At 42.6% G+C, this 27538-nt stretch overlaps 1 protein-coding gene across 1 annotated transcript in view; it reads right to left on the reverse strand.

Annotated features, from left to right (window-relative positions):
* Nucleotides 1-26362, reverse strand: part of LOC129324065 (cholesterol 24-hydroxylase-like) — a 42407-nt gene extending 16045 nt beyond the window's left edge. The window contains exons 1-9 of the mRNA XM_054971052.1: nt 26179-26362; nt 17671-17748; nt 15307-15388; nt 11515-11588; nt 9061-9147; nt 7752-7890; nt 6755-6865; nt 4398-4554; nt 786-848 (exon numbers count right to left, since the gene is read on the reverse strand). Of these exons, the coding sequence (XP_054827027.1) occupies nt 786-848; nt 4398-4554; nt 6755-6865; nt 7752-7890; nt 9061-9147; nt 11515-11588; nt 15307-15388; nt 17671-17748; nt 26179-26315 (928 nt within the window). The 5' untranslated portion in view covers nt 26316-26362. The remainder of the gene's footprint in view (nt 1-785; nt 849-4397; nt 4555-6754; nt 6866-7751; nt 7891-9060; nt 9148-11514; nt 11589-15306; nt 15389-17670; nt 17749-26178) is intronic.
* Between the last annotated feature and the right edge of the window lie 1176 nt (nt 26363-27538).

Here is a 27538-nt window from a genome sequence, read left to right on the forward strand (position 1 = left end):
TACTTGGGGCTGCTTAGCCATAGCAAGCAAACTTGGAATTTGCAGGGAAAATCCGCCTCAGTGTAGGGGAGTGAAGGGGGAGCGGTCCATCATACATGCATACACTTGGAAGATCTCTTACACAACACTCCTCCACGTGAAGCCAGCTGGGTGACCTTGTTGTGGGGATTATAACAACATACTTTGTAAACCTCTTTGAGTGGGCGTTAAGTTGTCCTAAAGAGCGGTATATAAACTGAATGCTATTATTAGCTGGAAAACATTTCCCAGCCTTGAAGGCACAAGGAACATGGCAAGTACTAAATACAGTTTGGAGACCCATGAATATTGCAATGGAGTTTGGAAGTGGGAGGCATTTCCCTCTGGTCTAGTCCATGCCAAGGTATGCTATTGATGCAAAAATTTCAAGGCAAGAAATGGTTATAACCTGGTATCAGGTGGTATGACTTATCATCATTCTGAACAGCTCTTCTATCTAGAGGTTATCCTGAATCCAGATTCCTGAAATTTAAGCCTGATTCCCATGGACTGGGCAGTAATTTAAGCCATTTATAGCAACAAATCATACAGAAAAGGTAGTGAGCCCAGATGGCTGATCATTTATTAATATCTATTCAGACAATCAATTGACCCAGATGAATGCCCTGATGTGGATGCCAATGCTGATTGGAACACACATCTGCATTCTTGTTGGCTGGGCCTGCAGAAGCCTGCTTCTAGTAAGTGCAGATCTTCTCTGGGATATCAAGATGTTTATGTATTAAAAGGGAGGCTGATTCACAAACCTGCAAAAAAGAAGGTGATGAAATGGTCCAGCATATTTTCATCATCACAGTCCCCTTCCTGTGCTGTTGAGATGGGAAACAAAGGGCAAGGTTGACATTCTGCTCAAAGGTACAAGACGGCAAAAATACAATAAGGCTCTAGAGATGAGACATCACTAGCTGAGCAAAGGTCTATAGGACGAAAGCAAAAGTCTATCTATCTATATAAAGTGCCCTGACTGACTCATCAATGCCCAGCCCAAACCCTGGACCTAGAAACATGAAATTTGGGCAGAACATTACTTTTGTGATGCAAAGACTCACTAAGAAGGGATTTTAAGAAATTTGCCCCTAAGGGGGTAAAAAGTGTTTTCCCAAAGGGATGCAGCTTCTCTGTGTGGCTGCTGCCTGCTTGCATCCCCGCCCACTGCCAGCTCGGCCACTCTTCCCTGATTGGGCCAGCCTTTCAAGGTCATTTGCATATGCAGGCTGATTGGGGCTCATAACATTCCATATCTCATCACCCTCCCCAAGACAATTGGAACACAGACATCATTTGCATATGCGGCCTGATTGGTCCTCACTCCCCACGTTCTAAACAGTCTGCAGTTGCTATTGGAAGTCACTGCATGTGTCCTGAGGTAAAAATGTTACATACCCATAAGTATTATAACTGGATTTAAAGCATTTAAATACTGTAGCAAAGCATGGGTATCAAGCTAGTAAAATATAAAAAGTAGAGTTTCGTTTATTAAGGTTCCAACCAAGTCCAAGTTTGTTCCTCAGCAACAAAACAAAAAATATTTTCTGAAATAAGTCGCCTAACGAACTTTAATTAGGAACCACTGAGTAACCTAGAGTGCTTCTTGTGAATTCTCCAGTTTCCTTCTAGTGTTTGTTCCACAGACTGGCCTCTCTTTTCCTTTCCTTTCAAGTGAATTTCTGCTTTAACCAGAGTATTAAACAAAACACCTCTCACTCTTAAGGACTGTAAACATTGAAACTAAGCTGCCAGAAAACTATTTTGCCTATTACTGTTAAAGTATTCTATTCTACCAACAAATTTTACCTCAGCAATTTCATCCCCTCAGCAATTTCATCAGGCCAAACTAGACATCTTTTTTTTGGTGTGGCTTGGGGTTCCCCTGCCCAACTCACTTTCTCCATAGCCACATAGCAGCTTCAGGGGTTGTCATTTTAAAGATCCAAGGGAGCCCTTTTCGGCAGTATGCCTCCCCACCTTGTGTTTCAGCTTCTGAAATTTCAGCTCCATCTTTGAAATGACGTTTTAAATAAACAGAGGCTGCAGGGAAAGCAATTTGGTTTGAGGGAAACATCCCAAAATGTAATTACTAGTTTGGCCCTCTCTCACTCATAGGGCTGCTTCCTGATTCTCCCTTAGAGGGATAACTGTGTTCTGTGCAGATTTGGTGCCATTATCTTTATAAACAGCTTCCCAGAACTTTGAATAAATTTCCCATTGACAATAACAGTTGCAAAGGGGAAAAAACATGGAGTTTACTTCTGGACTGGTAATATCCTACCCAGAAATAAACAATAATGGTAAATATTTCCTCCCTGAAATCCGGATCAGAAATTATAACAAAAATCTTCTCAGTGCACACCCCTACTAGTCAGGGGTGGGCATGGTTCAAAGACACTTAAGAATTTTACTATTGTTTTCTCTCCTATGGGAACCCAAAGCTGCTTACAAAACACAACAGAAAAAAAACCCAGCATAATAACCTCATCCTAAACGATTCCTGAACCTACTGGCTTAACTTATTTAAGGCCACTAGAGGTAAGCCATTGATGAAGAGCCAAGAGCCCATGGGCCACTCCCTGGCTGAAATATCTGTAACAGGAGGGGAAAACAGGAGCTCAGACTAGTTCCTTCACAGCTCGCTGAGATGTTCCCAAGATTTCCCTGTCCTGCTAGAAAAGCTTCTTACCAGGCCCAGACTGAAGACTAAAGCAAACGTATGGCAGGAGCCAGCAGAGAAACTAGTTATGTTCTTAAGTTGGTTAGTCTGCCTTTCTCACTGAGTTTATAGTCTGCCTTTCTCACTGAGACTCAAGGCGAATTACGCTGTACAGTCAGTACAGTCAATTTCAAAGACATTTTAATAAACAACATGATAGGGTACATAGCTGCAAACCTGCAAAGATTTACAGAGTTGAACTATTAACATCAATTCATCCCTTCGTACCACTGTATGGTTTCTCCTAGCCAAGTTTCTCTCCCTCGCCCCAGCAGATCTTTCAGAGGTGCTGCTGGGCCTTAGGCCTGCCTGGAAACAGCTTCCCCAGGCCACGTGCGAGGAAGTTGAACAGGCGACGTAGGCAAGACACATGGTGGCAACAAAAGAGCAGCCCTGCTGGGTTGGACCAGCACTCTGGCTGCTTCCACACACGTTGGATAATCCACTTTCAAAACGCTTTAGTGAACATTTATAACTGATTTTCCATGTGTGGAACAAAAAATCCACTTCTAAAGGATAACTAAAGTGCATTGAAAGTGCATTATTCAACGTGTGTGGAAACGGCCTCTGTCTCACATACTGGCCAACCAGTTGCCCTGGAGGGCCAACAAAGAGGACACAGAGGCTGAGACCTTCCCTTGGCATTGCCTCTTAGTGCTGGTATTCACAGATGGTAGAGATTCCCAGATAGTTATTTCTGTCATTTATTTACACCTCGACGTACATGTTCTGCGTGGTTTTTTCGCCAAGAGAGCAAACATCTGCGATCAAGAAGAGGATCTGCCGTGTAGGAGGAGGAGGAGGAGAATGAGTTAAACCTCCTCATCATATCTGTCCACCACCTTGTGCGCGTTTTTAAAATTAACTAAGCATTAATTAATAGATAGCCACCAGGGGAAGCTATCTATTGTAATTTTTGTACCAAACTGTATGATTTTATAAGGCTTTTATGTGTTTTTATGGAACTGTATTAAATTATGTATTGTATTTTAAATAGTGTGATCAGCCCTGAGCTCATTTGCGGGGACGGCGGAAAAGAAGTCGAATAAAATAAACAAACAAACAAGAAAATGTGATTATTTTGCTTTTCCTTGAAGTCGCCATAGAGGAGGAGGAGCTAAAGTGGCCAACCAGCTAGAAAACTACTGGCCCAACTGAATTTCTTCTATGCTTCTTAGTTAGAACGGGTTGAAATTTTCGTTATTTTTGGTGTTGGATTGCGAACCTGCTCTTATAGGCAAGAATATTTTCCAAAATGTATAGACCTAATTTCACATCTCACAGTTAGAAGCAGTTGCTTATTTATTTATTTATTTAGTATATTTGTATCCTGATTTTCTCCCCAGTGGGAACCCAAAGTGGGTAACAATATGGTGGGCGGGGAGCCCTGTCGAGTTCTAGGCTCCAACCTTCGTGCTGAGAGCTGAAGGACAAGTGCCCTTCAGTTTTCACCCTTAGGCTCATGCCCAAGGGCTTTCACCTCTGGCCATGCCCGGGACTTAAACACCTGAGTGCAGAGGGGAAAGTAAACCCAGCAAGGTGTTTCTCAGCTAACTAGCAGTTAGCTCCATTTCTTCCTCTGGTTCTCATGTTATCCTCAGGGAAGACCCACAAAATAATTATTGGTTTCTTTCCACGGGAGTTCTCCTACCTGCATTCTTCAAGATCTGAGTGAGAATATCCAAAGGGGTCTCCTCTCCGTTCCGTATGGCCTTGCGCCTCTGCTCGATACACTCCTTTCCGGTGCGACGTAACAACCTCAAACTTTCTCTAATCTCTGTCACTACTTTTCTGTTGCCCGGCATGTACTAAACAGATAATGAGTGTTATCATGAGCACAGTGGCATAAAATGAAACATGGAGCGACAGATGGTGAGATGGATGCCATATGCTTCCTATCAAGGAAGGGGTAGGCAGAAGGTAATCTGACTGGACCACTTGTTCATTTCTGCAGGAATAGCTAGCACTTGCTAGCTAGCTGTTGGGCATCTTACAAACAAAGACTGGATTATCTGGACCTTCCCCTGATCCTGCAAAGCACATTGTTCTTAAGGGAGATATGTAAGATCACTTTAGACAGATTTTAGTTATGCCTTAGCTGACACGAGTTGATGAATACACACTCTTGGTTTTAAAGTCTGCGAATTCTAAGTAAAAAATTGCAGAAGTTCAAAACTGTTCAATCCATTCTTGTGCTATGCAATGTTATCTAGCCTCTGGTGTATGGTTGCCAGCCTCCAGATAGGGCCTGGATTTCTCCCAGAATTACAGCTGACCCTCAGACTACAGAGATCAGTTTCCCTGGGGGAAACGGTCGCTTCAGAGGGCAGGCTTTTATAGCATCAGATCTGCACTGAGCTTGCTCACCTCCTCATACTTGCCCCTCCCTAGGAAATATCCACAGCAAATTCCAGACATAGGATGATTATGCACACATTGGATAATGCACTTTCAATGCACTTTATCAATCATTTGAGGTGGATTTTTTGTTCCGCACACAAAAAAATTCGTTCCAAATGATTTATAAAGAGGATTGGAAGTGCATTAACCAACGTGTGTGGAATCACTCATAGAGTTGACAACCATACATTGGTGGCATATACATTACAAAACAACCTTCTCAAGGCACAATTCCAGCTCATGATAGCCAGTGCTACACAGTGATTAGAGTTAGACATGAGACAACCATGCTGAAATCTCCACTCGGAAGTTCACCATGTGACCTTTGACCCATCACACTAACCTACCCCACAGAGTTGTGAGAACAGAGTGGAGGAGGGGAGAACAATGTCATAAGCTGCTCTGCATCCCCACAAGTGAGAAAAGCAGGATATAGTTTTTAAAAATAAAATAGTAACCTGTGTGGCCTTAACTGTTGTTTTTATGATTTGCAGTATTTTAATTTACAATTGCTGTTTTTAGTAATTTATAATTGCTGTTTTAATAATATTAGGGAGGTTGTTTACAAGTGTACCATTTATTTTTGTAAGCTGCCTTGAAGAAAAATTTGCCTGAAAAGTCAAAAAGAAATTTAATGAATTTATCAGTCTCAGCTTGCACTGTGTTGGGGATTGGTCAACATGAACCTATTAACGGACTCCTACAAGAAGCATCTCTCTGTTCACAGGTCTTTTGATTCTTAATTCCTTTGGCTCTTCCCATCTTCTATTTTTTAAGATAATGTTTTGCCAACCTTTCTACATAAACCACACATTATCACCTTTGCTTTTATTTAATTTCAGATTCTAAGCCTAGGACAAGATCCTATAATTCTAACAAAAATGGTTGCTGCACACCAGGGCTTTTTTTCTGGGGAAAGAGGTGGTGGAACTCAGTGGGTTGCCCTCGGAGAAAATGGTCACATGGCTGGTGGCCCCGCCCCCTGATCTCCAGACAGAGGGGAGTTTAGATTGCCCTCCGTGCCACCAAGTGGCGTGGAGGGCAATCTCAACTCCGCTCTGTCTGGAGATCAAGGGGCGGGGCCACCAGCCATGTGACCATTTTCAAGAGGTTCCGGAACTCTGTTTCCCCACGTTCCTGCTGAAAAAAAGCCCTGCTGCACACCATCTAGCAACACTGCATTCATCAGCCTGAAAACAGGTGTGGCACCAGTGTCTGCTCAAGACCCAGATTAAAAATCCAGACCATGTGTTCCCAGGGCCTTACTTCTCCAGTTAGGAGTGATGTACTTTAAGAGAACACTGGGTCAACATTACTGCCTGGGTTAGTGGCCTGGATGAAAGTAGGCATACAGATAGGAGTACAAACGCCTCAGACTGAGGGCCAAACTAGACATGAACGGCTCTCTTCAGTGTATTATTTTAAAAAAGAGAAATACCAGCTGTATAGGCTCTTGACTTGGTTTAGAGCCATAGCTCGGGGTGGTGGTGGGGTTACTGAGCCAATTAAATCTGTCCCCTCCCTTTGCCTGTCTTTTTTTGTGTGTGGCTAGTAATAGGGAGGGTACGAAGGGAGAGAATTCATAAGGAGGAAAAAGACTTCACTGGCCTTGAATAAAGGTTTGCGCTGCTCAAACATTCCTTGAGTGACCATATTCATAGCATGTGGGAAAGGCGCCAGGTCATCATATAGAGTGTTCAGTTCTAAGCCAAAAGCCACCTGATCATATTGAGAAAAATAACAGGATTAGTTAAAGGTCTAAATACCTGGGCGGGGGTAGGCTTATACAAATTTATCTCACTACAGGGTTTGTTCTATTTAATTATCTGTGCAAATTTTATATTACACAGAATGTTGAATCACCTGGGTTTCTGCAAATTTAAAATTCCATAGACAAATAGCAAGAGAGAATTTAACCTTCATTATTTTTTGGAAGAAGGTCTTCAAATGGCTTCCAGTGATGGCTTCTCAAGCACATTGCCAAGCCTTTACAAATCGCCCTCCCATCAATTAATATGTTACGTGGGGGCCCCCAAATTTTTTGAGCCTCTAGTCACTTCTAAAATTCTGACACAGGTTGGCGGGCACAACGTCAAAATGGCTGCCAGAGGAAGTGAAGCCGACTACGAAATGCCAGGGAGGGAGGTTATGCATAACTTTAATAATAACTCTTTCAACATTTCAGACAGGCCCTCTGTTTAACAGGATGCTTTTTAAATTAAGATACTGTTTAAAAATATTTTCTTGCATACATGCAAAGTAATGCAGTGGAGATTCTTGTGCTGTGGTAGTAGCTGTTGCTAAAGCAATCTTTTAAAGCAGCCAATCAGAAGCCCTGCTGGACAAAAGTCCCACTTGGCCCCACTCACTTTCTAAAAACACTTAGTGGGTGCTAGGCAAGATGTCAGCAGGTGCCATGGCACACACAGGCACCAAGTTGGGGACTTCTGCTTGAGCAGCTTATGGTAGAAGACCACAGCTCAAATTTCTGGGCCACTGTCTCTGTTTACACTACATTTACAATACCCCTGGTAGCAATTCCATCATTATGCCACATGGACACTCAGTTTCACTTGTTATGACCAAAACTTCATCCACTTAGTACCTTTGCAATGATATCAAGAGTCACGCGTTTCAGGAGGTTCATCATATCAACTTCTGTCTCTCCATCAGCTTTCTCTTCCAACACCTTCATCAGCTCTTCTGCTTTGTCATTGAAGGTTCCCATTAAGTCAATCAAGTATCTGGAGAATTTTAAAAATAATCACTGAAGCAGCAGCTTTGGGGCAAGACAAGATTGCCTTACATGAGAAAACAGGGTGAATCCAATAGATCTTCAGGAAAAAAGACCTAATATAAGTGGGAGGGTGCCCCCACAAGGCACTACCCCTCAAAGCATGTTTCTAGTAACACATCGAGACAGTCAGAAGTTTCATATGGAACGAGACTTTAGGATTTTTGTGTCTGAGGTTCTCTCAGTAGCAGCGCTGCCTCCCCCCTTTTCCATTTCCTCCCTCTATTCTAATTATCACACCATATATGCTGTTCCTACAGTATCATCCTCGCTAGATCCTTGGCTAATCTTGAATGCATGGAAGGAAGTGGGAGTTTATTCCCCTCTTTCTAGCATCTCAAGGCAAAAAATAGCTGTGTGGGTGAAAACCACCCTTGTTTACTATGTATGTGCCCCTTTACAAACTAAATCTTTCCTCAGCTGCCACTTTGCCTCCCCATGGTATGCTATTCTAGCCACGATTCTCCCAGCACTTCTGGTATTGAATCTGGGCTTAGTTATTAGTTATTCTAGAGACAAGAGACCATATCAAGATGCTTTATACTGCATCAGACCCCCAGGTTTATCTAGCTCAGTCTTGTCTGCTCTGGCAGAGAAAGGTCTTTCCTAATATCTCCTCTGGGAGATCTGAGACCCAGCTGTGAATCCCCACTCTGCCATGAAAGCATGGTGGGTGACTTTGGGCCAGTCACACACTCAGCTTAACCAACCTCACAGGGTTTTGTAAGGATAAAATGGAGAGGAGAATAAGGTAAGCCGCTTTGGGCTTCCACTGGGGAGAAAGGTGTGGTATATAGGAAGGAGATTAAATAATTCTCTTTGGCCACTTCCCATGAGACATCTGGGCTCTATCACCCTGACACCTGTGTCTCTATCAGTACGGTAATGGTTCTTTTAGCCCTGCTCCCGGATCTCTTTCGCGGCCTGTTTATCCACACTGTGTCAGTACTGCACCCAGAGGGAGTCCCTCTCTGCTGATTTCCCTTGCTGCTGAACAGGATTTACTTCTAACTAAATTTATTCAGGATTTAAATTTACTATTTCAGATTGAAATTGAGAAAAGAAGGAAAAAATCGGTCTACTCGAAGCAAGTTTTTTTGCAAAGGGGAAGGTGTCTCACATTCGGCTGAAAGCTGGATCCATAATCTTCCGCTGCTTGTGCCAGTGGTTATAGTCAGGATCTGTTGCCAAGCCCTTCCCAAAAAATCTGGAAAGAAATGCAGAAATATAGTATCACTAAAGGCACCATCTTCTGATCCTCTGAATGATGGATGAGCGGGAACATATCTGAAGCTCCTTCCTTCCCACTTAGGTGCTGGTTTCTCCATTTCCTCTAACCGCAGTTTGCCATGAGGTATGAACTGGGTAAACCATGGTTTATACTCATGTCTAAATTGTGATTTGGAACCATGGTTAAGTGAGTTTGTAAACCACAGACTGGAGACAAATTTTATTAATTCATTTAGATTTCTATGCTCGCTACTCCAGAGTCCTGCTCAAAGAAGCTTATAACAAAAATAGTAAATTATCAATATAAACGACAAGCTATTAAAATAAGCATTATCCAGAAGAGCTGTAACAGAGGCCCTATGCACCCCTCAGATGAGAGACAGGGTCTTCTCTTTGGAGGTACCTAAAATATGGAACTGAATGTGGACTGGACTCTAGGATGATTAGATGGATAGGAAACTCGCTGAACAACCGTACTCAAAGAGTAGTTGTCAATGGCACCACATCAGATTGGAGGGAGGTGTCCAGTGGAGTGCCACAGGCTTTAATTCTGGGCTAAGTTGTTTTCAGTATTTTTATAAATGATCTGGATGAGGGTGTGAAGGGATTACTCATTAAATTTGCAGATGACACTAAACTGGGAGAGGAAGCAAACACCCTTGCGATCAAGGGTCCTTTGTGCCCCGAGCACCCGCTCTCTGGAGGGGAGACAGGCAGAGGTGATCGCAGCCCACAGATCGGCAGCGCCTTTTTTGTGCCACTCATGGGGCTGTCAACAGCAGCTGCCTGGCAATTGGTGGGTGCTGCCGGAGTTGCCAGGGGAACTGGGGAGCATGTGCTCCTCACAGCACCTCGCCCACCAGTGTGGCTTACTCATGAAGCCCTTAGAGAGAGGACAAGAAGTTACACAGGCAGGCATACAACATCTCCAAAGGAAGGCTTAAGACTGCACTGCCTGTTAACTTTTTAATAAATAAATAAATAAGTAAGTAAGTAAGTAAGTAAATAAATAAATAGGTTTAAAATGCTTTGTATAAACATTTTAGACAGATTTGTCACTTAATACAAGGAATGAGGCACCCAGCATTTTGGAATTGGTGCTTTCTACCATCTGATGAAATAGTACTTGTCATGATCTGGCTGTGCCAGGAAGGCCTAGCAAGGCCTCAGAAGTCTGTTAGCAGTGGGAGTAGGCCTGTCTATGATTCCCAGGAGCCCCTGGGCCATTTTGGCGCCCTTTTTGGACAATCGGAACACAGGGGGCTGGTGCTATATAAGTCTGGGAGGGGAGAAGCCTGTATTCTTTCTCCCAGGGAGCAGGCCAGAGGAGGTTTCTGCTAGGGAGAGAGGCCCTCATCCAGGTAGGGTGAGAAGACAGGCCTGGCAGACAGAGGGACAGTGAGTTCAGTTGCGCTAGGGCCTTTTGTTTATTTTGCTTTCACCCATCTATTGTTGCTAATGCACCTTGTTTGATATTAACTGACCTCCTTGTAAATAAACTATTTTGTTTGTTGTTACTCTGCTGGGTCCTCACACCTGTTTATTAGCCAAGCTACGGAGGTCAGAAGGGTTGGTAGGGTACGCTGGGCCTTCCCAAGGGACCCTAAATCCTAGAGTGGTGGCAGCATATGGTGGCTCACCCTACCTGAGGCATGACAGTACTATGATGTACAACCTACTTGTCCTTGTAAAATTGAAGTTTCCTGTGTTTCATTGGCACCCAATGAATTTATTCTTGAAAATGAAGTTGTAATCGTAATGGAAAATCACCAGAACTCCCATTGAAAGTGCTATCCAGCTACTCACAGACTTCATGGAATACATCTGTTTCATTTCTCCCTCCTGTTGTCACCCCGAGTCCCCAAATTTTATCACCAGGAATCAGGAAACGCTCAGGAATAGCATACAGGGCAAAGTGAGGATCTGCAGTGGGAGCTGAGAATTAGGGAGAAATCGAAACCCCTCTTCTGCAAATGGAAATGCTGTTCCATGGTAGGAATTGCACGGTTAGATACAGGCCAGTAAATATTGTGGGGGTGAACTGTTTTAATCAGTGCGTTGATGCTCCATTTATGGTCAAGAATCTTGTGTTGAATGTATTGCTTTTATGCTCTGGTAAATATATTATTTTGTATGTAATAAGCACAGGCAATAAGATATGAAGATTTGTCTTTTTCTCTGGATTGATTTTTTAATGTTTATCATAACATGGTACGATGACAGGTATCTGCTCAATAGCATCAGGAAACACAATTTTTTTCTGAAAACTGACAACTTTAGTCAATCATTATTTTTTTAAAAAAATCCCACACATCATGTATAACCTAGCTTTAAATTAACCTACCTCACATCAAATATATTATACAGACGACCATACATAAGTCGGTCCTTTGGGAACTGCTGTAACATCAGACACTCCTAAAGAAAAAGCATAGATCAGTTCACTTTCACATACAAAAAATAATAAAATCAGGTATTATTCACCTGTAGCTAAACATTTGGAGAAGATGCGGCTTTCAGGGGGATCTAAGACATGTCAAGAGTTCTGGACTGAGTTTCAGAGTCTAATTATTCAGTCACCTGGTGGGAGGAGGGTTTCCATCATCCTGCCTTAACTACTTAGTATTTGAAAGGGTTCAGCTGGTTACTACTAAACAGAAGTCCTTAGAACACCTTTGTTTTGTTAGTTGATGGGAGAAAAAAGTTTGTGTGGAAGGAAAAGCAATGAGATGCTGATACAGAGGAATCTTGCAGTGATTCCGCACACGTTAGATAATGCACTTCCAATCCTCTTTACAGATAATTTGGAATGGATTTTTTTGTGTGCAGAACAAAAAATCCACCTCAAATGATTGATAAAGTGCATTGAAAGTGCATTATCCAATGTGTGCGGAATCAGCCTTGGATATATGGAGCTGGAAACAAACCTGACAGCCAGGTTTGTTTCCCCATGGATTGACACCCATGGATCTTCTATGAGGAAGATACAGCTTTGGGGAAATAAGGCTGGTGCTCCATTACAAAATGAGCCAGAGCAGATGTAAGCACCAGCCAGCCATTATTTTCTGTTCTAATGTAGCCCAGCAACACAGAAGCTAATGATAGCAGAGTTCTGGACTAGCAAAAAGGAGCTGTGTATTAGAAAAGAGTCAAGATCCAAAAAAGGAGGTTTAATAAGTTAGATTTTGGAAGTTGACAGTTGGGAGGTTGGAAAACGGGACAGAGGTAGAAGGATTAGTGAAGTAAAGATCTGAGGAGATTTTGGATCTTTCATGTCCTCCTGTCTGTGTAACTGAGGATTCACAGTATGGCAGCAGGGCTTCCTAGGTTTGGGGAACAATCCAAAAAGGTCTATTCAGTAGTAAATCCCATTTTATTTAATGGGGCTTACTCCCAGGAAAGTATTCTTCTAATTGGAGCCTCAGAGCCTAACTCAGTTGCAACACAGTGATGTATTTATGTTTTAAATTCTAAGTAAGGCTGGATTACTGTAACTTGTTCTATGCTGGGCTACCCTTAGATCTGCGCCGGAAGCTACAACTGGTCCAAAATGCTGCAGCGCATATTCTGAGATGCTGTTCCAGATGTATATTGTATCTGTTCTGTGCCAGCTGCATTGACTTCCAGTGGAATTCCGTATCAAGTTCAAGGTTTTGGTTTTAACCTTTAAGGCCCTTAGTGGTCTGGGACCAACATACCTGTGGGACAGTCTCTCACCCTATGCTCCCCAGAGAATGCTCTGGTCAATGAAAAAACAACTCCTGGTGATCCCTGGCCTCAAGGAGATTCGCCTTGCCTCAACCAGGGTCAGCCCTGACACCCACCTGGTCAAACTCTCTGTCCTTGGAGACCCAAATCCAGTGGAAGCTTTTGTTGTTCTGTCGGGCTTGTAAGACAGAGATGTTCCGCCAAGCTTATGGGGGTTAAGGCGGGCAGTTTTTCCAACCAGCCTTCCACCAGTGGGGGGGGGAGGGCGGCGGGGGGCGACATGTCTACTTAGGTTGTCATCAGGTAGATGGCTGCCCTGCCCCACAGACCCTGATATGAGGATACACTGTGTGAACTGTATTATGCACACTGTATTATGATATTTTAATCATATAACTGCTACAATTGTTTTTATCTTTATGTATATGATTATCTTGTGCTCCGCTCTAAGCCCACTTGTGGGAAGAGCAGACTAAAAGTCTAATAGAGTAAACAAATTAAAGCGTCCAGTAGCACCTTTAAGACTAACCAACTTTATTGTAGCATACGCTTTCGAGAACCACAGGTCTCTTTTGTCAGATGTTAGTCTTAAAGGTGCTACTGGACTCTTTACTATTTGGCAACTACAGACTAACATGGCTAACTCCTCTGGATAAATAAATTAAAATATCCATACTGTCTTTTCTCGTAACTTACGGCAGATGACAAGCAATAATTAAAATATTAAAATGACCTCCCCCCCGCCCCAACATACCTGGCATTCATACAGTCTGAAAAGCCCTGACAAACAAGGCCTGCAGAGCCTATGACTGCCCCCCCCAACAACCTCTTCAGGGAGCCCATTCCACAAAAGAACACAGGGGTGGAATCCTAGGCCATGAAGGGCTCTCAAGGTCGTAACTGGCACCTGAATTTAACTCATAAACAAACCAACAGCCAATGTAGCTATTTCAAAATGGACATGATATGTCCCCATCATCAGCTAGCCCCTGACAACAATTGGGCGGGTACATTCTGTACTAGTGGCAGTTTCCGGGCTGTCTTCAAGGGTTGCCCAACACAGATCATGTTACAGTAGTCCAACCAGCCCGAGAGAAGAGCTTTTCTTTGCCATGCATTGTATAAAATGTAATAACTTGAAACTTCTGGCTAATTGTTAATATTTACCTCAGCAGGTATGTTTTCTTTTTTTCTTTTTTCTTTTTTTTAATAATTTTTTATTTTTCAGTATACAAAACACTACACAAGACTATCACAAGGGACGGGAAAAGATGGAGAAAAGGGAAAGGGGCGGGGAGAATAGGGAAAAAAAGGGAGGATAACCTACAATCAACACTACACTTCAATGTTTTCCCTTCATACTGCCATAATGAAAAAAAAAGCTCAATAAGATAATGATGGAGTGGTTAATCATACAGAATACACATTCCAAATTCTAATTAAACTTTCCTCCCCCTTCTGGGTCCCGGACGCAATTCTCTCTGAGCAGCCGCAACTGCGGTGCTCGTCTCCTCCCCCCCCCCTCAGACTTCTCCCTTTCTTCCTGCTTGGTGCACTGGAATTCCGGGTTTTTCTCCTCAAAATCCCTTAGTTGATCTTCTGATAATATCTTATAGGCTTGATCTTTATGTCCAAACCACATTCCTTCCGGAAGTAACCATTTATACTTTAGCAGGTATGTTTTCTGAATGAACGTCACTCTTGGACAATTTTAAGAAGTAAACAATCTTGCTCCTGTCAATTTAACCCAGGGCCACATTCTTTCCCCTCAAACTCATTTAAATCCTGCTGGCAACCTCACTGCAGTGGGACAGGCAAGATATTGTGATAGGGGAAATCCTATGAGATGGTGGCTAGCCTTGGGGAAATCCATCTCATGTCATTTGAAGCACAGAGGGGAGAACAAAACTAAGGCAACATGCAATTTGCTGGTAATACAGATCCTATTCCCCCGGTTGGGGTGGGGGATCCCCTGCTCCCAGCCTCCCTCCCCCCCACAGCTCAGCTGGCCAGCAGGGGGAAAAGGCACAGGAACGTGCTCCAAATCACTCTCATGACACACCAGAAATGATGGATTGCACCAGGGGCCAATTTGGTAAAAATCTAGTGTTGGGGGCCCATTTTTACCCAGTTGGCCCTTCGCACAACCCAGCACTTCTGTGTCACACCGAGAATATGCCATTCCTGGCATGACATGGAAGTGATATGGATCCAGAGTAAGTTCTAGCAAGGCCCCCCCCCCGTGACTCCCTCCCCTCGCCTGGTTTGAACCCTGGGGGACCTGGCAACCCTAGCTGGTAGGCACAACCGTAGTTTCAATTGCAGAGATGGGCATGTGCTCTGACTAAGAGCTGCACCGTGACCTGTATTTTTATATTACCTCTGTCTTCACATACACACAAGCTTAGGTATGTTTTTCAGAAGATACCTTTACTCCTTCTGGACTAAATACCATCACCGACATTCTGTGGTAAGCATTAAAACGCACGATTGGTCCATATTCTTCAGCCCTGCAAAGAGAAAAAAATGACCAAAAGATTCCCCTCTTCCATCTTTTAAAACAAACCCCACAACACATGCTACAGAATAATGAAGTATTCCCACACTTGTGGAAAGACTAGCAAACAGGCAAAAGGCATCAAGGAAATAATTTCCTGCAAGGAATATTGGAGGCACTTTTATCACAAGGCATGGCTGCTGTCTCAAAGGGCACTCAAAACTTACATCCCTACCTCGCCCAGTACTCAAAGATTTGCAATGTTATACATCGGTTCAATTTAATGTATGTGGCTGGGACAGTCTGTAGTAGCAGTGCAAAGCCTAACAGCAGTAACATCTTAGAAACCAATACATTTCCCAGGATACAAGCTTTCATGAGTCAAAGTTCACTTTGTGAGATACAAGTAAGAAAGAAGATTTATCAACTTATATATCTGCACCAGAAGGTGGGAAGGGTGTTCCCAAGATGCAGTTAGATGCAGAGGTACAATGCAAAAAATGAAATGAGACTGATTAGAGCTAGGAGGTATGTGTAAAGGTGGGAAGTGTAGAAAATGAGCACCTGTAAGGAGATATTAAGCTTATGTTCCTATCAGCGAGCACACGCACATGTGCGCACACACACATCAGGGTGCCACTATTCTGAACAGATTAATGAATTCTAGTTCTGCAATCTAGCAGCTTCTCTGCAAGAGAACTGCCACTGATAGGTCAGCAATCCTATGCAAAGTTACTCCAGTCTAAGCTCATTGAAATTGTTTAGGATTGCACTGTTAGTAAATTAACCACTTAAAAAAAATCTTTAAAATGGACTGATGAGGAGCGAAGATTTTCTAAAAGGAATGGAATGTCGAGACTGAGTGGGTAACAGGCTCTGCTTGAGATTGCACTACATGAAAGTTTAGAGAATCCTGGAGGGGGAGATTTTGGGGGGGGTGAAGTGGGATTTCCTCTCCAATTCCTTGCAGGCCCCCACTTTGTTTCTCCTATTACAAAAGAGGGTGACCTTACCTTGCCAATTACAGAGGCAACAAAAGGTGGCAATCATTACTCAAGAGTGCATTCCCAGAGAAACTCCCTGGTACAGAAGGGGGAATTATTTTCCTCCTTCAACCCCAAGTGGAAAGAAAACTCCAAAAATAGGGATAAACATGGCTGTCATCATACTATTTCTATTGGCCCATCAGTTATTGGACTCAATTTCAAGGTATTGGCTAACACATACAAAGCCCTCCATGGCCTTGGTCCCTTTCTCTCTCTCTCTCTTGTGAATCACAGTGGAAAACATGGGAATTTCCCAGACTATAAATGGCGCAAATAAATAAATAACATATTTTAAAAGCATCCCTAAATCTTCTACAAAACAGGGACAGTGATTTGTCTGAGATGGATACAAAAAGAATACATGAAGTAGTAAATATATAAAAATACATTAAAAAGCAGTATTTATTTGAAATGGTGGTTAGAGATCCTATATCTTCACAGTTAGTTTTAAATCAATGGTTAGCTTCATAGTTTAAAAACCAATGGTAAACTGAAATGTGACTTTGCTTGCCTATAGAGTCTGCTTGTATAATTTCAACCAGCAGAAAGCATTGCCTGAAGTTAGCAGATCATAGAAACACTCACACACACACACAGCTGAAATGGCTAACCTGATGAGAAAACTCCAAGCACATGACTGCATCTGCCAATCAATATCTCACTCTCAGACACTTAATGAGAAGCTCAAATCTAAATTCCTGTATTGCCAGAAACCTAACATTTATTGTATACTTTATATTTATTTTATTTTTGTTTATTATATCGTATTTATATTCCACCCTCCCCGCAAGCAGGCTCAGGGCGGATATGAAAGATTCCTATTAAAGATTCTTGGTTCTTCCTATGAAAGATTCTTGGTTCTATGGTTTTAGGTGGGTAGCTGTGTTGATCTGAGGTAGAAGAGTAAGATTTGAGTCCAGCTGCACCTTAAAGACCAAGGAGATTTTCAGGGTATAAGCTTTCAAGAGTGAAGCAACCTTCATCAGATACAAGCAGGAATGGAGATCCCTGAGCCTTTTTATCCTAGTTAGAAGGTGGGAGGGATGTTGCAAAGAAGGGGGTCAGGATTTAATGATATAATGCAAAACATTATCAGCTTGATTGCAGCAGGGGGGTGAAATGAAGAAAATTAGCATAAGCAGTGAGATAATTTTATGTCCCTATTCAGCCCTAGCAGTGAATATGTGGATCATTGTTCTAAACTGGCACTGTAACTCCTAGCCTCCATTTCAAGCTGTTAGAAACTTACCAGTTCAGAAAGAGATCATGAACCAGTTCCTTATTTTTAAGCAGTTTCCAAAGGTATGGCAGGTGACCAAAGAAAAAGCTGCAAATTAAAAACAGACAGACTTTATGAAACCCTGTGAATTATGGTGCATAGCAGTAGAGTTCTAAAATGTCCAGGTGTTTTGAATCTGAGAGGGGAAAAGAAAACTTTTGTTCCTAGAAAAAAACAAAAATGTGGGGGGAAATGAAATATATACCTTACTTTCTTATCAAGCCTTCACTTATTTCACTACTACAATAATGTAAATATATCATACTAAGTTATAAAATTGCATAATTTAGCATATTTATCAAATCTAACAGAATAAATGCCTCAGTTTACCACAAGAACCAAATGAGAGCATAAACAATATTAAAAAGGAGAGTTTCATATAGCTCAGTACCTTGGCACATGTCACGTATCTTACTTTTGCCATCTGATGGGCAGGAAAAAAATCAATGTTGAAAACAGAAAACACGCAATTTGCAATGAACAAAGCATATTACCTGTAGACAGAAACACATTCACAATAGCTAGGGCTAGCAGTACATTTGAATATGGAATTAAGCTTTATAACACTGAAAACACTGAACTAACAAAAAGTGTATTGTCATACACATTATAGCACATTCGTTGTGGCCAAAGCAGTCAGATTGAAACAATACATACATGCTTGAAAACATGTTGCATATGTCTGCAGTATACATAGGAATTATCATTATCTAATTCTGTAGATTTTCTTACACAAAAATCCTCTTACTATATATCTTTTTTTTCCCAAAAATTTTTTATTGGATGGGTCAGTATACACAAATCATAATATTCAATATCAATATCCATCACATTATATCACTCCCACCCATTCCCCCCCCTTTTCAGTTGACTTCCAACAGTTTTCCATTCCCTACACCTACATTACCTCACTATCTCCTATATTAATTTCTACATTATAATATATAGTATAACATATCTATATCTACCATGTTTAGAATAAGTATCTAATGTTGCTTTCACGATTATAATATAAAATATACTATATCACTCTTACTTATACACTATCCATATTTTCACCTCTAACTAATATAAAGATCCATTCTCCCCTCTTAACCATTATCCAAAGATCACATTTTGCCTTTCATGTCCCATTTTTTTTCCACATAATTCTTAAGTTTCTCCCAACTCATAACATATTCCACAGTATCTTGTTCTTTCAACTTCCTTGTTAGCTTGTCCATTTCTGCCATATTTAGTAATTTTAGAATCCAATCTTCCACTGATGGTATCTCTTGAGTCTTCCACAACTGTGCATAAGACATCCTAGCCGCAGTAATCATATAAAACACCATTGTTCTGTCCATTCTATCAAATTCTTCTAGGTTCATACTTAATAACAACAATTCTGGGTTCTTAATCACATTTTTCTGTAAAATATCTGACATAACCTCTACAATTTCCCCCCAGAATTGTTTAGCTTTTTCACAAGCCCACCACATATACAAAAAAGAACCTTCTTGTTTCTTACACTTCCAACACTTATCTGACATTTGACTATTACCATTTGCTAACCTTTTTGGCATTAAATACCATCTATACATCATTTTATACACATTTTCTCTTATAGTGGTACAGGTTGAAATTTTTATAGTATTTTTCCACAACCTTTCCCAAGCTTCCATCGATATATCTTTATTACAATTTATTGCCCATTTCACCATCTGTACTTTAACTATCTCATCTTCTGTAAACCATTTTAACAGAATCTTATATACTTTAGATATCATCTTTTCCCCCTCTTGAAGTAAACATTCTTCTAGTTCCGAGTTTTTAGTCCTAAATCCTACCTTTCTATGATCTGTATCATATAAGTCTTTTATTTGTCTATATTGAAACCAACCATACTGAAACGGCAGATCTTCATTGGTTTTAAGTATATATTTATCACAATATACTCTTAAAATTTCTTTATATGTCCTCCATTCCTCTCCATCATATTCCACCTTTGGGTTTACAACTTCTGCAGGTATAATCCACATTGGAGTCTCTTCATCTAAATATCTCTTATATTTTTCCCAAACTGCAAATAAACTCCATCTCACAAAATGATGCAAAAACATAGCATCAGCTCTTGTCTTCTCATACCACAGATACGCATGCCATCCAAAAGATTTGTTATATCCTTCCAACGTCAGTAGTTTATGGTTTTTCAATAACATCCACTCTTTCAACCAAACCAAACATATAGCTGCGTGGTACAATTGCAAATTCAGTAACTGTAGTCCGCCTCTCTCCTTAGCATCATATAATACCTTCATCTTGACTCTGGGCTTCTTCCCTGCCCATACAAAGTTCAAAATCTTCCTTTGCCATTTTTCAAATTGCTTATTATCTTTCACAATTGGTTTTGTTTGCATTAAAAACATTATCCTTGGAAGTACATTCATTTTAAATACAGCAATGCGACCCAACCATGATAGATTCATTTTATTCCATTTTAACATGTCCATATTTATTTGCTGCCATAATTTGTCATAATTGTTTTTAAAAAGATTTTACTATATATCTTAATGACTAAGATGACTCATTCTAAAAGAAAAAGTATTTCATAAGAGTTTTTTCAGTGCTCCCCCTAAATTTTCAATTGGATTTTTTTTTAAAAAAAACCTTCAGAAAAAAACCTGGCAGGGTTTTTTTTAAAGGGTTTTTTTCAGGTATTAATGTGGAAAACTCAATTAATCTTTGTATAAAACTCAAGACAAATTGGAGGATGAAGATTAACATAGAGGAATTCCTGTATTATCTCACTCTATAATTGTGTGGTTAAAATGCATTATTCATACCAAGAACATTGGGCATGATTTGGGTATGCAGGTTGTCAGGGCTTGTCATCACCACCGCTGGGCAGGGCCCCAGCTGGGCTCGCCCTGACATCAGATGGGTGCCAGGGATGCTGCAGGACCCTGCTCTGTGGAAGGAGGGGCGGTATACATCACCCTGACTCCCTCTCAATCCACTTGCTGGCCTGCTCAACCTGGTCTGCTTATCCTCTGCGTCCTCCATCATCTCCTTCTCCCAGAACTCTCCTCCAAGCCTCCACTCTCGCTCTGCTCTCACTCCACACCATCTCTCCTTACTCACGCCCACCACCTCAGAGCTCTTCCCACCGCCTTATATAGGGTTTCCTTTCCCCGCCCCACCCTCCTTCTAGGCTTGTTCCCTCTCCTTACTTGGCCCAGCTGTGCCTTCCTTCAGGTGTTTCCCTCCTATCACTAATCCCTTCTTGGTTTCCTTGCCTTACTGGCAGGGTGGGGTTGAATGCGAGCCATCCCCAGCTGAGGTCTCCTTGGCCTTGCTCACGAGGAGCTGCCCCAGTAGGCCTTTGAACTGCTGAGCTTGCCTGGCCTTGCTCACGAGGAACTGCCCTAGCCGGCTGCTGTGCCTCCTTGGCCTTGCTCATGAGGAATTGCCCTGGCCAGCTTCTGGGCTGCCTGCTCATTGCTGCTGGGCGGGACTACCCATCTCCTCCCCCAGAATGCCTGTGGCAGCTCCATCTGGAGGGTCTTGGCTCCTAGCAACTCCTGAGCCAGGCTACTGTCCTCTCGCCGGGGCATGGCTCTGGGCTGTAGTGGCTGCTTCTCCTCCTTGACTGGTAAGGGCTCTGTTTGGGCTGTTACTGGGTCCCTATTCCCCCTGCCTTGGCCCTTTTCCTCTAGCCTGCTTAGCCCCCTCTCTTCCCCCTGGAGGGTGGGACTAGCTGGCCTCTCCCTGCTCCCCCCAGCCTTCTGAGGCTTTGGCCTTTCGCCCCTTCCCCCTGGAGTAGGCAGGTTCTGGCTCTGTTTGTCAGTCAGAATGGTTGAACTGCTGTCTCCCGGCTGCCCCCTGCCGCTGCCTGCCAGCAAGTCTGGGGGCTGGGCTGCTGACCCCGGACACAGGTGAAACTACTTGGAAGAGATAACAGGCAACAGCAGTCATGCCAGGAGGTGGTGAAAAGCAAACACCATGTACCATGAGACATGTTCTCCCAGAGGCTATCAAAGTACAATATTGCAGTACATACTAATTGGAGAATATGGAAGACAATCATACTTGAACCTTTGCATGGCTAGTTATTGCTGATGACAGCACAGTACTTCTCATTTACTATCTCAGCACCCCTTACCATAGATCTCAAAGTAAGCAGTGCTATTTTTCATATAGTTAATAGGGGTGGGGTGACTGTGAGAGAATAAAAGCTTTCCTAAAGCCATCCACTGAGTGTGTGTGGCTAAGGCACTTCCCAGCAAATACCTCATAAACTTAACCACTGTGCTACACAAAAGGTAAAGGTAGTCCCCTGTGCAAGCACCGAGTCATTAACTGACTCATGGGGGGGGGGGACGTCACATCACGACATTTTCTTGGCAGACTTTTAGGTGTGCCCTGGCTTTAGCCATGGTCAGTAGGCCCCAATCAAGCAGTATTAGGTTGCCATTCAAGAGAAGAAAACTGTTTACTTTTGACAGTGGGGGACTCCATACTGGTTTTTTGACAGGCGCTAAAATATCTCAGACACGTCTGAAGAAAGAACACCGGGAAGACTGCCACAAGGACTAGTGTGGGACTCAAACCAATAGTCTTAGAGCGACCTGGATAAATGAAATGAATAAGTTGGGCCACTTCATATTGTACTACTTGGCCAAAGAGTTAAGGGGGAGTACAATCTGATAATGGCAACCAAAGAGGTAGTTGTATTGTCGAAGGCTTTCATGGCCGGAGAACGATGGTTGTTGTGGGTTTTCCGGGCTGTATTTCCGTGGTCTTGGCATTGTAGTTCCTGACGTTTCGCCAGCAGCTGTGGCTGGCATCTTCAGAGGTGTAGCACCAAAAGACAGAGCTCTGTCTTTTGGTGCTACACCTCTGAAGATGCCAGCCACAGCTGCTGGCGAAACGTCAGGAACTACAATGCCAAGACCACGGAAATACAGCCCGGAAAACCCACAACAACCAAAGAGGTAGTTGTTCCACCTCTATCCTAGCCACCCTTCCCACTTTAAATGCCTGAAAAAAGCTCCCCACTTTACTACAAGCTTTATTACGAATTAGGCCCCACAACAAACCAAGATGCCAACTCCGTCTGCAAATCCAATCACACATACTCACAACACAGAGTTGTTGTAAGGATAAAATGGAGATGGGGAGAATATTGTAAGCCACTTTGGGTCCTCGTTGGAAAGCAAAGTGTGGTATAAATAAAGTAAATAAATTCTATTGATTTCCATCTGCTCCTACTTGCCTTGACTATTTTTGTTCAGACATCTGGATTACAAACTCAAGGGCTTCACTTATAATTAATCAGTGGTTGTCATTGTTCCTACCAGTGGTTTAACCAAGCAAATAGCACTTAATTAATGCAGGAACTCTAGTAATCACACACACATTGATATATATATCAATAGAGAGCCAGTTTGGTGTAGTAGTTAAGAGCATGGGACTCTAATCTGGAGAAGCGGGCTCTGGGAGAGAGCAGGAAGGGGAGCTGTTGCTGCTGCCACTGCCGTGGTGAGTTTTGCCATTTCTTAACTGTTTAACTTTTCTTAACTGCTGAGGAGAATTGGCTGAGTTGCTACTGTATGGAAGGAGAAAGTCTGAGGAGTGAGGAACTGCTGTTTCTGTTTGTGTGTTGCCTGGGCTGTAGCTAAGGGCCAAACTACAAGTGATGAATGACTCAGGTTGGACACTTGTCAGCTTCCCTCAAGTTTTGATGGGAAATGTAGGCAGCTTGGCAGAATGTTGGACAAGTGACAGTTGAAAAGTCCATTGGACAGCAGTCAGAGAGTCAAGCTGCAAGACCAGGATGTCTACATTTCCCATCAAAACTTGAGGGAAGCTGACAAGTATCCAACCTGTGTCATTCATCACTTGTAGTTTGGCCCTGAGTGTAGCTGATTGCAGGAGCTGATTGTTGCTGACTGGAAGTGTGTGTGCTGCCTGGGGCTCACTGCTGGCCCCGCCCTCTTTGAATTTGAATTTGTAAGGCTGCACCTTGCCAAAGGGCTCTTGGCCTGGGGATCTTAGCCTGAGTGTCTTAGCCTGGGGGCTCTGAAAGAAGCCAAGGAAGGACCCAAGGGGCAAAGGCCTAGTTTCCTAGTGTTCCCAATAAGGTAAGAAGACTTTCCACAAGGAGAGCCACATAAATATGTAGGGTATTAAAAAGGGGAATATATATATTTATATTTAAAAAATAATAAGAATTTTTTTAAAAAGAGAAATTATGAAGGTAGTATGCCAGCAGGGGTTTGGGGGCTATCCAGTGTTTTGCATGGAGTCTCACATGTACGACTATCAGCCCACTGGGCAGAAGTCTTGGGTGTCTGCTCAGTGCAAGTTCGCACCCTTGAGGCTGAGGTGGCTGACCTGGAGAAGCAGACACAGTCAGTCAGACAGGTGGAGAAGACTCTCAGGGACTTGTTAGATGAATCCCACTCTCAGAATGGCAGCCCCACCGCGGCCAGGGAGCATGAGGGTCGAGAGGAGACAGGGCACCGTGCTGAGGGTAAGGGGAACATGCCCTCCGGAGGGACCTCTTCTTCAGTTGGTGAAGTTTTGACCATGAAAGCTTGTGCTAGTAGTAGTAGTAGTAGTAGTAGTAGTAGTAGTAGTAGTAGTAGTAGTAGTAGTAGTAAAATTTATTGCAAACAGCCAAAGGCTGTTATAAACTTAAACTAAAAGTAATGTCTAAAATGCGAATATTAACAAAAATAGAAACAATAAAAGCTGATCAAAAAGGTTAACGTTTCCAAGCCCTACAAGCATGCCAAATTGAACTCCAAGCAAAGGTTTGGCACAGATTCTTTTAGCAGCCACGGCATACAGGGATACCACACAAATGAGGTACTAATCAACAGCGGGTAAAAGCAAAATTATTTCCTGCACTACTAATACAGATTTAGGTTAGCCAAGATACTGGTGAGGAATTTGGCTCTAGATTCCTAATGAAAGAGACAAAATTAGACCTAATGGGGGCACCAAAAATACAGGTGTTTGCATGTATTGACCTGATAACGGGGTTGCTAGCATTGCTTGAAAGCGAATGGCCGTAAAAGCAATTGTGAGTTTGTAGAAGGTACTGTAGCACAGTGGTTAAGTGGCTGGGCTGTGAATCAGCGCTCTGTCAGTTTGACTCCCACTATGGCCATGAACTCTGCAGGTGGCCTTGGGTAAGCCACTCCTCTCAGCCCCAGCTATATTGTGGGGATAACAACACTGAGTTTATTCACTACTAATCTGTCCAGAAGGGTGATATATAAATAAGCACACTGTTATTATTATACTGGACAGATAGGAATGTGTTCTGATGTGATCCCTCTTAATCAATCTAATGGGAGAATAAGGAACTGGATATTTTATGCTAAAGTTAATTTTGTTAGATTTTAAGGTGCTACTAGACTCCTGTGTGATTTTGCTACAAAGAAAGAACACTGATACGCTTCTGGAACTAGCCCAGAATTCTTGGCAAGAATCCCAGCAGCCAGCAACTATAAATTAGTCTCCTAGGTACTGGCTGGTGCTTCACTGCCTACCCCTTATTTAGCTGGGCAAGTTGAGTGTTGCTTTGTGTTCTGCACTTCCTTCACACACAAACCCACAGTGCCATTGTAAGCAGGTCTACACAGAAACCAACTCACGTCTACTCAGTAGAGGTTACTTCCAGGAAAGGGTTCTTAGGATTGCACTGGCAGTATAAGAAAACAGTTTAACATCTGTGTGTCAATATCAGCATCTGCCAATTGCATTCATGGGCATCTCACTGCATTTGTGCATAGCAGGAAACCATGCACAGGGGTGGGGGTGGGCAGTTTTGCTGGGCGCATGTACTCCTGTATGACCGTCATGCAAAATCTAGTGTTTCCTGCATGATTCCAGATGGGTAAACGTTTCAGTCTGTATCAGCAGAAGAAAACCAGAGTCCAGTGGCACCTTAAGGATCAACAAAATGTATCCCCTCTTTATTTAGTCCAGCTCATGCTGCAATCAATAAACTCACTAGTGTTTAACATGCTGTTAGACTCCTATTTTATTTCTTACATAGAAATGCTTTCCACGTACAACACCAAAGACTTCAGCCAGAACTCAGCTGCCATCCACTGAAGGGGCAAAAATGTTAAGGGGGAAATGTGAAGAAAGCTTCTCTGGCTTTCCTTGTTTTGTTTTAGCTGCCGACAGAGCAATTGTAAAGTCTTTATTGCCTACAGCGAAAAACGAAGGGGGGGGGGCGTTTGGCTCCCAGCCAAGGCACGGCGCCTCTCTTCCAGTTCCAGCCCAGGACGCCCCCTCATTTGCAAAACGCACTCTTGACTGGCGAGTTTTTCATCGCCCCGAGCACGACCGTCTGTCATTCCGCACTCAGTAGACGGATCCTGCACTGCTGGTTTTATGTAACGGGGGGCTGGGCGGGCAGGGGCTCTTGCCCTGTCCCGAGTTCCGCCAGGCTCCGCAGCCCAGCCAGCCTCTTACCTGGCCCTCGGGGCGCCGGGGATATGATCATATTTCACGTGGATGTATTTGATGTAGCAGCAATAAAGGCTGAAGGCCAGAAGGGCCACCGCCAGCGAGAGGCGCAACAGACCCCAGATCGCCTCCGGTGCGCTCATGTCTGCCAAGCGCTCGCTGCGCCCTCGACCGTCGTAATGCCCAGGCCTCGCCGCTCCGCCTTAGAATCGTTCGACGCGATAACTGAGTCCTGTAGGTGGGGCCAAGCCCTATTGGGAGCCGGAACCGTCGCTTAAAGAGGCCGCGCTGGGAATCTCCAAAGTGGACCGACTCCCTTGGCTTCTTTAAAGGGAGGCCGCATCCATGCGTCTTGCAGAAAAATAAAGCGGCAGAGCCACTTCTTCGTGCTAGCCGGAGTTTCTTTTGCGCATAAACGCCAAAAATTAGATGGCAACTGAAATACTGAAGAATGGTTCAGTAAACGGAACCCGTGCACAGTTTTTTCCGTTTCCAGATCTTCCTTTTCATGCAAACAGATTTTGCTTCCTTCCCTTTTTTTCTGCCCCAACAAGCTGAATTCTCCTACAGTTCCACTGAACAGGTGTTAAAAATAGCCTTTCCTAACAAAGGAGAGAGGTCCCATTTAAGCTGCTAGGGGACAGAGTATAGTTTCAAAATCCAAAGGGCTTCCTTTTTTTAGTACACTCCTTCCAAACTTTTCTGAAGCTGCCCCACAATGTGTAAACGTGATTATGAAAACAATTATGAAAATGTGCACCTATCATACGATTTTGGATATACAATCATGACAGATTGGTACTACACCTATACAGCAATCCATATATATCTTTTTTTTAATTAAGAATTTTTAAACTATAAAAAGGCTAAAAAAAATTAAAAAGATAAAAAGGAACAGGAATATATAGAAAGATATAGGAATAATCTCCAATTTTCTCTGTGAAAGATACATAGTTATATATTATACACTCACTCTAAAATTACCATAAAAATACTTCTCCTTTCCCTCAAAAAATTTTTTTCCACCGCTTTGTCTTCAAAAGCACAAATCATCAGTTCATTTCTTTCCATTTCCTGCAAAAAGCCAATAAGGGGTTTCCAGGTAACAGTAAATTCAGATAATGTCTAATGTTTAGAAAATGTCTAATGTTCATCATTCATAAATAATTCTGATTCAAATACCGTCATGGATTGATCAAATCTGTACAGTCTTTTATCAGTTTTAAATCTAACAATTGCACCTAGAAAAACCATTGACAATTCTATCTTTGTGAATTTAAAAAATCTCTCAATTTCATTTTATATGCGCTTTGTTGAAAATTTAATATGTCACGATATGTTAACCATTTGTGTTTGTGGTTATCAT

Source organism: Eublepharis macularius, chromosome 2 (genome assembly GCF_028583425.1).
Source record: "Eublepharis macularius isolate TG4126 chromosome 2, MPM_Emac_v1.0, whole genome shotgun sequence".
NCBI classification, from domain to species: Eukaryota; Metazoa; Chordata; class Lepidosauria; order Squamata; family Eublepharidae; genus Eublepharis; species Eublepharis macularius.